We start from the raw sequence: 15129 nt of genomic DNA on the forward strand, positions 1-15129 counted from the left end.
TTAGAGAAAAATAAAGACTGAAGTAGAAAAAAAAATGTAAAAACTATTTTATGTAATGAACTCATTAAAGTAGGGGGTTTTACCATAATAAAGTTGATTATTTTTATTTCATTTTAATTCTGATATAATTAACTTATATTAGTTTCAGGTATACACTGTAGTGATTCAGCAATTTTATATTCTGTACTCATAAGTATATTTCTATTTCCCTTCACCTCTTTGGCCCATCCCATCACCCACTTTCCCTCTGGGTAATCATCAGTTTGTTCTCTGTAGTTAAGAATCTCTTTAAAACAAAATCTTTAAATAAAGGGGGGGCACCTGGGTGGCTCAGTCGTTAAGCGTCAGCTTTCAGCTCAGGTCATGATCCCGGAGTCCTGGGTTGGAGCCCCATATCGGATTCCCTGCTCCCCGGGAAGCCTGCTTCTCCCTCTTCCACTCCCCCTACTTGTGTAAGCCTGCCTCTCCCTCTCCCACTCCCCCTACTTGTGTTCCCTGTCTTGCTGCGTCTCTGTCAAATAAAAAAAAAATCTCTTTTTTGGTTTGTCTTTCTTTCTTCCTTTATTTCTTAAAATCTACATATTCGTGAAATCATGGTGTTTGTCTTTCTCTGATTTATTTCACTTAATATTACACTCTCTAGATCCATCTGTGTTGTTACAAATGGCAAGATTTCATTCTTACAGCTGAGTAATATTTCATTGTGTGTATATATACCACATTTTTTTTTTTTTTTTTTTAAGAGTTTGAGAGAGAGCATGCACGGGGAGAGGAAGAAGCAGACTCCCCCCACCCCGGCACCCCCAGCAGGGAGCACAACACCAGGCTCAAGCCCAGGACCTTGGGATCATGACCTGAGCCCAAGGCAGACGTTTAACCAACTGAGCAACCCAGATGTCCCATACCACATCTTCTTTATCTGTTCATCTTTTGATGGACACTTGGGGTATTTCCATAGTTTGGCTATTGTAAATAATGTTACAGTAAACATAGGGGTGGATATATCTTTTCAAATTAGTGTTTTCTTATACTTTGGATAAATTCTAGTAGTGGAATAACTGGATCATATGGTAATTCTGTTTTTCTGTTTCCTTCCCCAAATTTGGGAAGTTTTCAGCATTATTTCTTCAAATAAAATTTCTTCCCCATTTCTCTTTCTTCTCCTGAGATCCCTGTAATGCGAATGTTACTATGCTTGATGGTGTTGCTGAGTTCCCCCTCCATTTCTTACAATTTTTTTCTCCTTTTCAGCTTGGTTGCTTTCTATTACTCTGTCCTCCAGGTCACTGATCCATTCTTCTGTTTCTTCTGTTCTATTTATTCCTTGTATTTTTAATTTGAGTTGTTGAGTTGTGCATCTCTGGTTGGTGTTTTTTGTTTCTTTGTTGAGTGTCTCATTGAGATCCTCCACTCTTTTTCTCAAGTCCAGTTAGGATCTTTATGACCATTACTTTATCAGGCATATTGCTTATCTCTGTTTTGTTAGCTCTTTTGCGATTTTTGTCCTGTTCTTTCATTTGGGACATAATTCCTGTGTTTTCTTACTTGGTCCAACTCTGTTTTTCTGTGTGTTAGGAAATTCAGCTATGTCTCCTGCTCTTGAAAGTAGTGACTTTATGAAGAAGAGGTCCTGTAGTGTCCTTCAATGCAATGGCCCCTGTTCACCAGAACTTGACACCACAGGGATGTCTGTTATATGTGTTGCATGTGCCCCACTGATGTGGCTAAGCCACATTTGCCTTCAGTCCAGTCGTCTGTTGCAATGGTTCTCTCTGCCTTTTGGGCAAGGTTTGTTCCCTGTGTTGTTAGTGTGCCAATCTGGGGCCACTTTGGGCTTGAGTTGAATTAGACCAGGCATTTGCCAGAGATGGAATAGCACCGAACTGCAGGGCACTTTCCCTGTTATCCGTTGAGAAGCTTTCATTGGTAGGCAGGGCCTGCAGCCAGACCAGATGTCTGCTCCCAGCCCACTGCCGGGGTTTAGTCAGACTGGTATGTGTGGTTATCTTCCCCTCTCCCCAGGGCAGGTGTCACTTAGGACCAGTGCTGGCTCCTGTCTGTGCTGCTTGCTGCTGGCTTGTGGCACCACTTTCGATGGGCTCTGGCCAAGAGCATATTGGAGGGGTCAGGACTACAAGAGATTGGGGGGGTGGGGCAAGCTCTTAGCAAGACAGGTGGAGAGTCTTGGCATTGCAGTGGTTCACACAGGTATCCTTATATCTAGGCTGGGAGCTAGAAGAGGGATGGCTCCTGCCAGCTCCTTTGTTCCTGGAAGAATCTCCTAAAGGTGTCTGCCCCTCCAGCACATGCTCTGAGATTAGTAAATAAATTTCTTTCACATAAACCCCAGTTTTTCAAACTGCTGCTTCTATGCTCTCCTTGTGGCTTTTTGTTGTGCTGTCTCTTTAAGGGTCAGATCTCCGTGTTCTCTCACCCTCCCCTCTCTGCCTGCTGATTTTTTTAAAGTCCCAGGTATCACACCCCATAGATTATCAGAACTCTCCAAATTAAACCCCACCCCCCACTTTTCCCCAAAGCCAAATGTTATGGGGATTCCTCTTCCCCTTGCCTGGGATTCTTGATGTGAGGATCTGTTACTCTCCCTTTTTCACGCTTACGGCACCCCTCCCTCCCAAGGACAGTCCCGTGGGTCCCTTTAGTCCCAACCACGTCTCCGCCTTTCCTACCATCTTCAGTGTGGCTGGCCTCTTCTTTACATGTAGCTCTGGAAAGTGTTTTGTTCTGCCAGTCTTCATCATTTTCTGGGTTTACACTCATGTGGGTGTTACCTAGTTGTAGCCTTAGGATGAGGTGAACTTAGGATCTTCCTACTCTTCTACCTTTCCCTGAAGTCCTCAAAGTTGACTTTCAAGTATCCTACTTTTAGTTGGGAGGTGGGTTCACAAGCGTTTAACATACTTAATAATTCTACATACGTATTCTTTATAGTTCATGTAATAGCCGACCCAATTTTGTATATATGGAACCTATTTTGTTCCTAATTCTAGCTTTGACCCTGAGTTAGGTCTATGCTGCAGCGTTCCCTGTCTGTCCCCCGAAAGCCCTAGGTGATTGTAAATTGACTGCCGTTAAAAATACTTTAGAAACAGGTGCTTGGGTGTCTCAGTTGGTTAAGCATCAGCCTTCGGCTCAGGTCATGATCCCAGGGTCCTGGATTGGAGGCCCACATCAGGCTCCCTGCTTAGAGGGGAGTCAACTTTTCCCTCTGCCCCACCTCCCTGCTCGTTCTCTCTCTCAAATAAAATCTTAAAAAAAAAAAAAAAAGAATACTTTAGAAACGGCTAGTTTTTACCAGAAGTTATTACACAATTGTAGAAATGGCACTTTAGGAGCTCTGATTTTTTTTTTTTCTTTCTAGTTATGATCTGCAGAAACGAATTGCTGAAATGGAAACTCAAAAGGAAAAAATTCATGAAGATACCAAAGAAATTAATGAGAAGAGCAGTATATTGTCAAATGAAATGAAAGCTAAGAATAAAGCTGTAAAAGACGTAGAGAAGTAATAATCTTTTGGAAAGTATTAGAAGTATTTGGGTTGAGTTCATGTTTTTATGTGTGTGTGTTTATATAAACTTACTGCCAGCATGTAAGTGTAATGCTTTTGTCAGCATATAAAATGGTTTCCCTTTCCAAACAGAAAATAAATTAATTGCCCTGTAGCCAGTTGATTATTATAAATTGAATGTCCAACACTGGTCTTAAAATAGCAGAGGATGCTTCCCCCTAGCGGCAGAACACAATAACACAAAACATCAGAGCAAAAATAAGCATTTAACCTGACAGGTTAGTTGTCTTAAACAGTCCACAGATCTAACTGAAGTAGAAGTAGGTTACTCTAGATAGGTTTGTTTGTTTTTTAAGTCTTATCATCACCTTTCTCTGTCAGCATTCGGTGACACCAATATCTTTTACCTATGTGATTTTTTTTTTCTTTAAAATGAAGTTTTACTTAAGTTTATGGTAAACTTTCTATATCCTGACATAGTCACTCGAAAATGTAATATTTCCTATCTAGCTTAGAAGGGCTAAACAACTCTCATAATCACATCTTAATGGCTCCCTCAAATTTAGTGGAAGGTGCAGATCAGTTTGAAAATGGATAGCTGTAGGATCTTCCATCTCCTTGTAAGAGTTTGGTCACGTTTACAGCAGCAGTGTCCTAGGCAGAGCATAAAACATGGCTTTAAATGAATATCCAAAATAGTGACGTAATTCTCTTTCTTTGCTAGGAAACTGAATAAAATTACAAAATTTATTGAGGAAAATAAAGCAAAATTTACACAGCTAGATTTGGAAGATGTTCAAGTTCGGGAAAAATTAAAACATGCTTCAAGTAAAGCCAAAAAACTGGAGAAACAACTTCAAAAAGATAAAGAAAAGGTAGGTTTTGAAAGAATCTGAATGTTAGATCTAATTTTCATTATTTTTCATGGATGTGCCAGTCCCTTATTTTTAAGAAAATGGGTTAGTATTCTGAATATTAAGTGTTTCAGGATTTATCTCTGAATGTGATTTGTTTTTTTTTTTCCAAAGGTAAATCTTGGCATTCATTGGTCTTGAGTTTTAGAGCTTATTTTTCTGTGGCATACGTTATTAGGGAAAAATTTACCAAATTAGCAATTCTATTTGATCAACAAAATAGTTTTCTTTTTCTTAGGGTAATGGTTTAAAGAGATGTTTTTGGTTATGTATTTTGAACTTTTAAAGATATTACCTGCTTCCTACAAAAATCAAGTAAAAAGTATCAGAGTAGGAGTTCCCTCTTGGAAAGGAGGGAAGGGAAAGCTCAAAATTTACAAGGAGTTGATTACGCATTCTGGTCCGAACTTGTTTTTAAAGTCTCAGAATAGCTAATTTCCTAGGAGTCTCTAATAATGAATTGGGAGTCCTTCATTGTATTTTTCCAAGTGCATTTGTTTACAAAATACTTTCTGCTCAGTGTGGGAATAAATCTTGTGTGAATCAGTGTTTGAGGGTCATCATTTTGGGAAATATTGAACTCTGCTACTAGGTAATCAGGATAAACAAAATAACATGGATTTGAGAGTAACCCTTAAATTGGACAGACTAAGCCAATTATAACTTACGGAAGTATTAGCTTTTAGGCATCAAATGTCAATAAGTGGTCATTACCAAAAGGTATTAATGGAATAAGGTACTAGTCCTACATGGTGACTTTGGAAAGGTAACATGAAAGATTTTAGGATTTCAGGGAGGCCTGGGGTTATAAAAGTAATCTGCGGTAAGTTACAATATTCCGTGAAGGACAGTCTGAGAAATTCCATGTAGTCAGAGTGTATTAATTGGTGAAGAAGGGTAATTACAGCCTGAAAATAGTGCATAAGGAAGAAAGACCTGATGGCCAGCTAGGGAGGATTTTCTTCCTTAACAAATGAGGAATTCATAGAATTCGCTTTTCTACTAAACTGAAAGCACAGAAATGCAGTAAATGGTTAAAGTATTTGCTAAAGCCGGCTAATTCTAGTCTGATTTACAAAGGAAACCACAAATTAAGAGGATGCTGAGAAATGTTTTAAATAAGTCAAATATTGATATTAGATAGTCTCAAGGCATATGCTCCTGTAAGTTTATTTTACAATCTTAGGTTGAAGAATTTAAAAGTATACCTGCCAAGAGTGAGAAGATCATAACTGAAACAACAACTCGAAACAGTGCCCTTGAGAAGGAAAAAGAGAAAGAAGAAGAAAAATTAAAAGAAGTTATGGATAGCCTTAAACAGGAAACACAAGGGCTTCAGAAAGAAAAAGAAGTAAGATTCTTTATCAGTTGGTGTTTATTTTGGTGACTTTTTTTTTTAACTTAACGTTTTTGCGTAATAGTAAAAACTGAACTGCTGGAAGAATTTTGGACTTCTAATACCTAATGTTCCTAAAAACAGCCTAGACTCTTTCCCCTTTTTGTTTTCTACTTTCCCATTTTAAAAAAGTTAAATGAGAATTTATGGTAATGGCAAGAAATGTATCCTGTCAAATATTTTCTTATGTCATTCTTTAAGTCTGTTGATTTCATCAAATAGTCTTTTTTGTCTCCTTTTAAGTTACCAAGAAAATAATTTAATTGGTTGACACCTATGAAATCATGGAACCACACTAACCACAGGTTGATACCTACCTTTCTTTTCTCCTGTAGCACTTGTATAATAGTTTAAAACCATGGCTCTTGAGTCAGTTCTCGGTTGAAATCCTGCATCAATCATTTATTACCTCTGATCTTGCATGGGTTGTTATGTCTCCAAGTCCTCTTCTCAAAATGGAAAAAAATATTAACATCTTGTTATCTTGTGAAAATAAAATGTACATATTTTTACGTAAAGTGCCTAGAAATAATAAACTTTAGCCACTTTAGCACTTCACTAACAAAACGAGAGTGTGAGGTGGTCATATCTGAATAGTCCTTATACCTTATTGTTCAGTCTTCCCTGCCCAACAAGAGTATAAAGCACAAAGCTTATCTATCCTTGTTTATATTCACCACAGCCTTTGACAAAACTGAGGTTATTGAGTAGAAATTATAATAGTAATTGACTTGAATTGACTTATATAAGTAAATTATGTAAGGCTTACATACATAAGTTACAGACTTCTGTACAAACTTTGTATACCTCAGTAAAGTTTTCTTGGATTTTGTGTTTTTTTTGTTTTAAGTTACAGATTTAGCAGATTCTGTTTTGGAACAGAGGCACGTTCTAATGCCACACTACAAAACTTTACAAGTAGGATGCCCATGTGATAAAATGGCAATAGATAATGCAGTAGCTTTCATGATATAATACTTTATGGATACAGGTTTTCACATTTGCCCATCTAATGCATACTGAGTACTTCTCTGTGTCTTGGCACCCTGAGTTAATGACAAAGCCAGGACATACATCCAAGTGTCTTCATTCCTCAACATAATATAGTAGCTGAAAACAGAGATTCTACCACTTAAGAGTGATTGCATGACTTGGAGCAAGTTATTTAAACTGACCTCATTTTCCTCGAAATGAGCATGGTGATGGTATTTACCTCATGAGATTGTTACATTAAAGAATTCATACATTCAGAATAGGCCTGGAAACATCAGGAGCAGTGTGTGTATGTTAGTGTTCATGATTTTCACCATCAAACATTTAAAGTGATCATCTGATGACTTTGCACATAACCCCTGGTCCTGGACCTATTCCCTTATGTGTGAAAGGAAAGGATTGAGCTTTTCTAAGAGCCTTTCATATGCCATTATTCTAATACATAGATCCTTTCTACACAGTCAATTATAGTAGCCCATATTTTCTGCTCACTTGTCAAATAATAACTGGTGTTGAGGATTACCTGGACTTACCTTTAAAATTTACAAAGATTCTCAACATAAATATACTTGAGGAAACTTTCTGCTGAATAGTCCTTATACCTTACCATCAGGTAAAGTAATGTAGAAAGACCATGGATCTAGAGTTTAGACTCAAGTTTTTCTTGTTTGAACCACTCTTATTGTTGTTATAATCTCCAAAATTGAGCATATTTATATCTAGTTCATTAAGCTCTTGTGAAATTAGTTGGAAAGAGACTTTGTGTAGTGAGTGAACATTGGCAACTAGGCAAAAACTACTACTCCAGTTCAAATTGTAAGAATTATTTTTGTGTATTATGTTTGTAGAATCTCTAAAGCTGAATTCAACATTTCAGCCTAGGTTTGAAAATGTATTTCAGATTTAATGGAGTCCATCATATTTCAACAGAGTCGAGAGAAAGAACTTATGGGTTTCAGCAAATTGGTAAATGAAGCACGTTCAAAGATGGATGTAGCCCAATCAGAACTTGATATCTATCTCAGTCGTCATAATACTGCGGTGTCTCAATTAAGTAAGGCCAAGGAAGCTCTAATTACAGCTTCTGAGACTCTGAAAGAGAGGAAAGCTGCAATCAGAGAAATAGAAGCAAAACTCCCTCAATCTGAACTGGAATTAAAGGAGGTAAATCTTTGCTTCTGTATTTCATCAACCCTTGTTATCAATTTATATATATATTTTTTTCTAATTTAAACATCTGAAGTGACTGATATATTTAGATTTACCTTTTTCATTTAGTGTAATCTTCCCCAAAAGAATGGAGTTAGTGTTTCAGTATTCAGTATGAATTGAGACTATCAAGGAACTACATTCTCCCCAGAAGTGTCAAACAGTAAATAACAACTGCTACTGCCACCATTATTTCCCACAGAAATAATTTAAACAAAGTTTGTGTTTCCCTAAATCTAAGTGTAGACAGTGTATGCAGGCAGGGGTAAATGAAAAACCTAAATATATCTGTAAGAACGAATATACAAACCATCTATCTTAGTATATTTTTTCTGATTTTGAACTTAAGGATATAGTTTTGTTGTTGTTGGGACTGCATACTGTTTTAAACTAATCAAGATAGCTACCTTAGCTCATTAGGCATTCCCTTCCTTATCCTTGATGAATTAGGTCTCTAAGGAATTTCACAACTTTAATCTCCAGAGCCTCATTGGGTAAGATGGCAATAGAAAATGCTGTTTGAAGAGAAAATGTACACTATTTGGTCATTAGGGAATTTCATGACCAATTAGAATTTATTTATTTTTGATTTTTTTTTTTATTTATTTGACAGAATGCAAGAGAGGGTACACAAGCAGGTGGCGGGGGGGGAGGGAGAAGCAGGGAGCCCAGTGCGGGGCTCAGGCTCAATGCCAAAGGCAGACACTTAACTGAGCCACCCAGGCGCCCCGACCAATTAGAATTTAAATGTAAACTTAAATTATATCTAGTGATTACTTCTATCTTGCTGGTGATTCAGTTTATTTGGGGATAAATTATATTTGTAACTTGAGCTTTTACTTGATACTGTGATTGGTAATAGAGGTAATTTAAAGCCAGGAGATAGGGAGAATGTCAGAAAAAAAGTGGCTGCTCTAACTTAAGAGATCGAGAAACTGAGTTTGGGGTTTTGTGTACATGTGTATGGTTTTTCTGACATTTTTGTATAGCAATAATACTATTCACTTACCATGTTTTCTTTCATTTCAAAGCTGTGCATTTTGGGGGCGCATGGGTGGCTCAGTCGGTTGAGCATCCAACTCTTGGTTTCAGTTCGGTTGTGATCTCATGGATGACGGGATGGAGCCCCAAGTGGAAGGGGGAGATCCACACTCAGCAGGGAGTCTGATTGAAGATTCTCTCCCTCTGACCCACCCCCTCCCCATGGGCACATGTTCTCCCTCTCTAAAATAATCTTTTTTTAAAAAAAGCTATGGTTTAAAAAAAATACATGTATAATAATAAATATAAGTATTTTTCATTATTTAGAATGCAAAGCACAGTATAACCATAGTCCTGCCCAGTAACCCATATTCTGGGTCCTGTACAAAGGTCCATTTTTGATTAATGTGGACATTAAGAATTAAGATACACTCCAGGTGCCCCAGTCAGTTAAGCATCTGCCTTCAGCTCAGGTCATGATCCTGGAGTCCCAGGATTGAATCCCACATCAGGCTCTCTGCTCAGCAGGGAGTCTTCTTCTCCCTCTGACCCTCCCCCCTCTCGTTCTCACTCTCAAATAAAATCTTTTTTTTAAAAAATGTTAAAGAATTAAGACACACTTATGCATAACTTTGTGGTGCCAAACTGGGATTTCCGCAGCCATAGCTCAACTTAGTCTATCGGTCAGTGTGCTACTAGAACCATATTGCACTTACGTTCCTTATTATTGACCCAAATAATTTATGTTCTTTAAAATCAGAAAACGCATCCATATCTCAAACCCAGTCCCAACAGTTGCAAGATGGAAATTCTGGTTCAAGTGTTTATTATTGATCTTTCCTTTTTTTATGAGGCATTGCAACTGATTCTATGCTGTGGTTGGGCATATGCTTCTGGGATTCATTTTCTTCACTTTACACTTTTAGAAAGAAAAAGAACTTCAAAAACTTACACAAGAAGAAATAAAATTAAAAAGTTTGGTTCGTGATCTTTTCCAAAAAGTTGAAGAAGCAAAGAGTTCCTTAGCAATGAATCGAAGTAGGGGGAAAGTCCTTGATGCAATAATTCAAGAAAAAAAATCTGGCAGGATTCCAGGAATATATGGAAGATTGGTAAAGTAGATTTATTTGGAAATGACTATATTTTTCTTAAGAAAGACATTGTAAATAATTTTCTTCCTTTGACTTGAACTGTAATACTAAGTTATTGTACGTGAAATAACATTTAGTTTTAAAAGATACTCATTTTTAAACGCTTTGCTCTTCAGGCATGATAAAATTCTTTGTGGTATGGGTTATCTCATTAAAAGGAAGTTTTTTCTTTTTTAGTTTCAGATAACTATCATTTTCATACCAAGAAAAAAACTAGCTAGTTGTGATAAGGAAAACTAACAAAACCACTTTATTTTTTAAAGAAATAAGAATTTGATAAATTCTGTGTTTTATACCATTATACTGAAGGTTGTGGCTGGAATGTAGGGAAATCAACAAGGGATAATATAGAAACCCAAGACTAGCAGTACTGGAGACCATTACTTACTGCCCCTGAACTTGAAGAGGGAAGGGAACTGTAGCCATGGCTAGAAGCTGGCCAGAAGGAAATGCGGAAAATATTTCAGCCCCATTCATCTCTACCATGCCATCCGTAGCTGATACTTCACACTCTCTAAAGCTAAAGAACCAAGGGAGCCAGTTAGTGTAGTTCCTTAGTCAGCCTTCCAGAGAAGGAAGCAGAAAAAGAATGATTCGTAAAGGCAAATGAAAATTACCCAGCATAGTTTCTTCCATGTCTTCATGTCAGGTGACTTCCACCTTATTTTCTTGGGAGATAATGTGATTCTATTCTTTTGCTTTCAGGGAAAAATAAAGTTAGTCTCTGGATGCTGCTTCATGGCTAATAGAGAAGTAGGCAAATGTGTTTCATCAGGACCTATATAATCTTAGCTGGCTTTCAATAATTAAAAATTTTATTATTCTAGAATTTATCTTGCTTAAGCCATAGTACTTTTATGGTTGAAAGATTTTAAAATAATATATTTTCATGCAACAAACAGTTCTTTCATTTTGTGCTCATTAAAAATTCAAATTCTGCGTATCTATAAATTTTTTTTAAAGGTATGTCTAAAAACTACTCGTGATTGCCTTTGCAGAAGGGGAAGGTTGAATGAGAGGAACACACATTTTTCATTGTGTACCCTTTTTGTATTTTTTAAACCATGCATAAGTATAGTTTTTCAAGTAAAAGTAACAAAAAAATCTGTAGAATTGTAATGAAATGATCCTGTGCCTAATTTCTTACTGATTATATGCACTGATTTTTTTTTTTCCTTCCTCTTAATTATTAGGGGGATTTAGGAGCAATTGATGAAAAATATGATGTTGCTATTTCATCCTGTTGTCATGCATTAGACTACATTGTTGTTGATTCTATTGATACAGCTCAAGATTGTGTGAACTTCCTTAAACGACAAAATATTGGAGTTGCAACCTTCATAGGTTTGGATAAGGTGGGTATTCATAAGCTACCTATAATTACCTGTAATTTAATTTTAAAGTGCAAATTGCTTTTTTATTTTGAACCCTAGTTTTTTTCTTTATAGTTATTTAAGTGAACACCTGATGTGTTTTGAGGATTATTTTTAGGTCCTGAGGTCATATAGTTGTAGGAAAAAACCTTATAATACCTCCCCTAAAGGAATATACATTCCAATATTAGAGTGACTGGTAGCTATATTTTTCCCATCATCAGTAACTACTTTTAAAAAAACAAAACCAAAAACCTTTATGGAGATAGAATTCACAAAAAATTAAATTTGCCATTTTAAAGTATCGAGTTCAATGGGTTTTAGTATATTTATAAGGTTGTTAAACCATAACCACTAATCACAGAATATTTTCATCACCCCAAAAAGAAATCTACTTATTCACAGTTACTACCTATCTCCCACCCCCCACAACTTTTATAATCTACTTTTTTATTTACTTGTTCTGGACATTTTGTATAAATGGAATCATTCAATGTATAGGTTTTTGTGTGTGGCTTAGTTTAGATTTTCAAAATTTATCCATGTTTTAGCATATATCATCAGTTCATTCCTTTTGATTGCCAAGCTGTTCCGTTGTGTGGATGTACCACATTTTGTTTATCCATTCATCAGTGATGAACATTTGTGTTGTTTCCATGTTTTGGCTATATGGGTAACACTGCTATGAACATTGATATGCAGATTTTTGTGCAGACCCATGTTTTCAGCTCTCTGGTTAATACCTAGGATTAGAATTACTGGATCACCTGTTAACTGACTTTTTGAGGAACTGACACTTTCCCACTGTTGCTACACCATGTCCTACCATAATTTATAAAGCTTCCAGTTTAATAGTCTCCACGCCCTGTGTGAAGCCCAAACATGGGGCTTGAACTCTCAACCCTGAGATCAAAACCTGAGCTGAGATCAATAATTGAACACTTAACTGTGCCACCCAGGCGCCCCTTTTGTGGTTTTCATTTGCATTTCCTGATTACTAATGTTGAATATTTTTTCATGTGCCTATTGGCCATTTTGTTTATCTTTGGAGAACTATTCAAATCCTTTACCCATTCCTTCATTAGTTTATTTGTCTTACTAAGTTGTAAGAGTTTTGTTTTATGTATTTTGGGTGCAAATCTCTTGTCAGATATATAATTTGCAAATGTTTTCTCCCATTCTGTGGGTTGTCTTCCCTTTCTTGATGGTTTCCTCTGAAGCACAATTTTTCTAAATTTTGATAAAGCCTAATTTTTTTTTTAATTTGGTTTCTTATGTTTTGTCTGTCATATCTAAGAAACTACATAATCCAATGTAAAGTTTTGACATTTAGGTTTTTAATCCATGTTAATTTTATAATACAGTAAAGGGTCTAATTCTGTCCTTGGATGTGGATGTCCAGTTGTTCCAGCACCAGTTGTTGGAAAGACTATTCTTTCCCCATTGAATTTACTTGGCATCCTTGTCAGTCAATTGACCATAAATGTAAGGGTTTATTTCTGGACTCTTCATTTATCTGTATGTCCATCCTTGCATTAGTACACACTGTCTTAATTACTGTAGTTTTGTAAAAAGGTTTGAAATCAGGAGTCCTCTAATTTTGATCCTTTCTTTCTTAAGTAGGCTCCACCTCCAGCGTGGAGCCCAGTACAGGGCTAGAACGCACAACCCTGATGTCCAGCGTCGGATGCTTAACTGAGCCTCCCAGGCACCCGAATTTTGTTCTTTGATATCAAAATTGTTTTGGTATTCTGAGTCCCTGTAATTTCCATATGAATTTTAAGATCAGCTGGTCCGTTTCAGGGCGGGGGGTGGGGGGTTGCGGGTAACTGGGATTTTGATGCCCGTTGCATTGAATCTGTAGATCAATTTGTGTGGTATTGCCATCTTAATAATTTTAAACCTTAACAGTCCGTGAACTGAGGATGTCTTCCATTTATTTGGGTCTAAATCCATACCATAATATTTTATAGCCTTTACTGTACAGTTTTTGTGTTTCTTCTGTCAAATTCCTGTTTTGGAGGTTTTCTGTCCTAAATATGACATTATAAATGAAATTTTTAAATCTCATTTTTAGGTTATTCATTACTAGTGCGTAGAAATAATAATTTTTGTATACTGGTTCTGTATCTTACAGCTTTGCTAAAATATTAGGTTTAATAGTTTTGTGTGTGTGTATTCCCTAGGATTTTATATATCACCCGGGAATAGAATTTTACACTAAGTCTTTTAAAATAATAGTAAAATAATACTCAATTATGCAGATATTCAGAACCTTATATACATGTTCTTACATGATACATATGTATGTATGTTACTTACGTAAATGATACCTGAAAGAAATGATTTTTTTTTTTTTTTTAAACTTTAGATGACTGTATGGGCAAATAAAATGACCAAAATTCAAACTCCTGAAAATACTCCTCGGTTATTTGATTTAGTAAAAGTAAAAGATGAGAAAATTCGTCAAGCTTTTTACTTTGCTTTACGGGATACCTTAGTTGCTGACAACTTAGATCAAGCCACAAGAGTAGCATATCAAAAAGATAGAAGATGGAGAGTGGTGACATTACAGGGGCAAATCATAGAACAGTCAGGTAATCATTTTTTTTCCTGCCATTGAGTTTATTTCACCTTGTTAGGGGAGACAACTAAGTCTTACTTCTGTTCTGTAGGTACAATGACTGGTGGTGGAAGCAAAGTAATGAAAGGAAGGATGGGCTCATCAGTTGTTGAAATCTCGGAACAAGAGGTCAGTATATATAAAATTATAGTCAGACCTTTTTATTAAGCTTATTGATGTGTAACATACATACTATAAAATTCAGCCTAAGTGAACTCAGATTTTAAGTTAACAGATTGAATTTTGTATAAATGACGTAAGATGTGGGAATCTTTTTAAATATAAAGCCCTTTAAAGCTCTAAAAATAAAACATGTTAATTAGAAAGTATATGCTCAACATATGTATCTTTCTCGTATTACATTTGGATCATATGGATATTTCATAATTTAACCACCCACTTATTATTTGACATTTAATGTTTTTTCACATACAGTTATCGCTGCAGTGCGTAATTGTTTTTTCTGTTTCAAAATAAGTATAGCAAAGACTTCTGATGAAAATTTCTAAACTTTATTTCAAAATATTTGACATAACCCCAAGTATATGAGAATGTCAGAATGTCCAGAAAAAACTTCTGTGTTCTGTCATCCTCTTGGAACACTACACTTTTTTATTCCTTAAAAACATATACTTCGATGTCCTGGATACTGAACTTTTTCCAAAGAGGTGTACTTTTTTTTTTTCTTCACATTTTGAAATAGTTGCTATCCTTCCACTTAAAAATTTTCATGGTGTAAAAGGTAACTATATACAGCACTTAAAATTATCTTCCCCTTTAGATTCTGTGGTATGGAAATTAGTTTGACCAGCTCCTAAGCTTTAGGATTGGGAATTATACTGGGTTTTTGGTTTTATTCTAGTCTTTAAAATCAGAAATTTCAATTTTCTTCATTCATAGGTTGATTTGGCTGCTAATCTGAAATGACTCTTGAAGTAAACTTATTTCACTGGTATTCTTTGT

General features: G+C 36.0%; 1 protein-coding gene across 2 annotated transcripts in view; it reads left to right on the plus strand.

Moving 5' to 3' along the window:
• The window catches only part of SMC4 (structural maintenance of chromosomes 4), a 40214-nt gene that overhangs the window by 12507 nt on the left and 12578 nt on the right, over nt 1-15129 (plus strand). For both annotated transcript variants that reach the window (XR_003518691.1, XM_027587644.2), the window contains exons 8-15: nt 3380-3520; nt 4251-4401; nt 5627-5791; nt 7760-7993; nt 9946-10131; nt 11364-11525; nt 13915-14140; nt 14219-14295. Coding sequence is in view for 1 of the 2 variants with exons in the window: in XM_027587644.2 (XP_027443445.1) it covers nt 3380-3520; nt 4251-4401; nt 5627-5791; nt 7760-7993; nt 9946-10131; nt 11364-11525; nt 13915-14140; nt 14219-14295 (1342 nt within the window). In the remaining variant the exon portion in view is untranslated. The remainder of the gene's footprint in view (nt 1-3379; nt 3521-4250; nt 4402-5626; nt 5792-7759; nt 7994-9945; nt 10132-11363; nt 11526-13914; nt 14141-14218; nt 14296-15129) is intronic.

Source organism: Zalophus californianus, chromosome 1, assembly GCF_009762305.2.
Source record: "Zalophus californianus isolate mZalCal1 chromosome 1, mZalCal1.pri.v2, whole genome shotgun sequence".
Lineage (NCBI taxonomy): Eukaryota > Metazoa > Chordata > Mammalia > Carnivora > Otariidae > Zalophus > Zalophus californianus.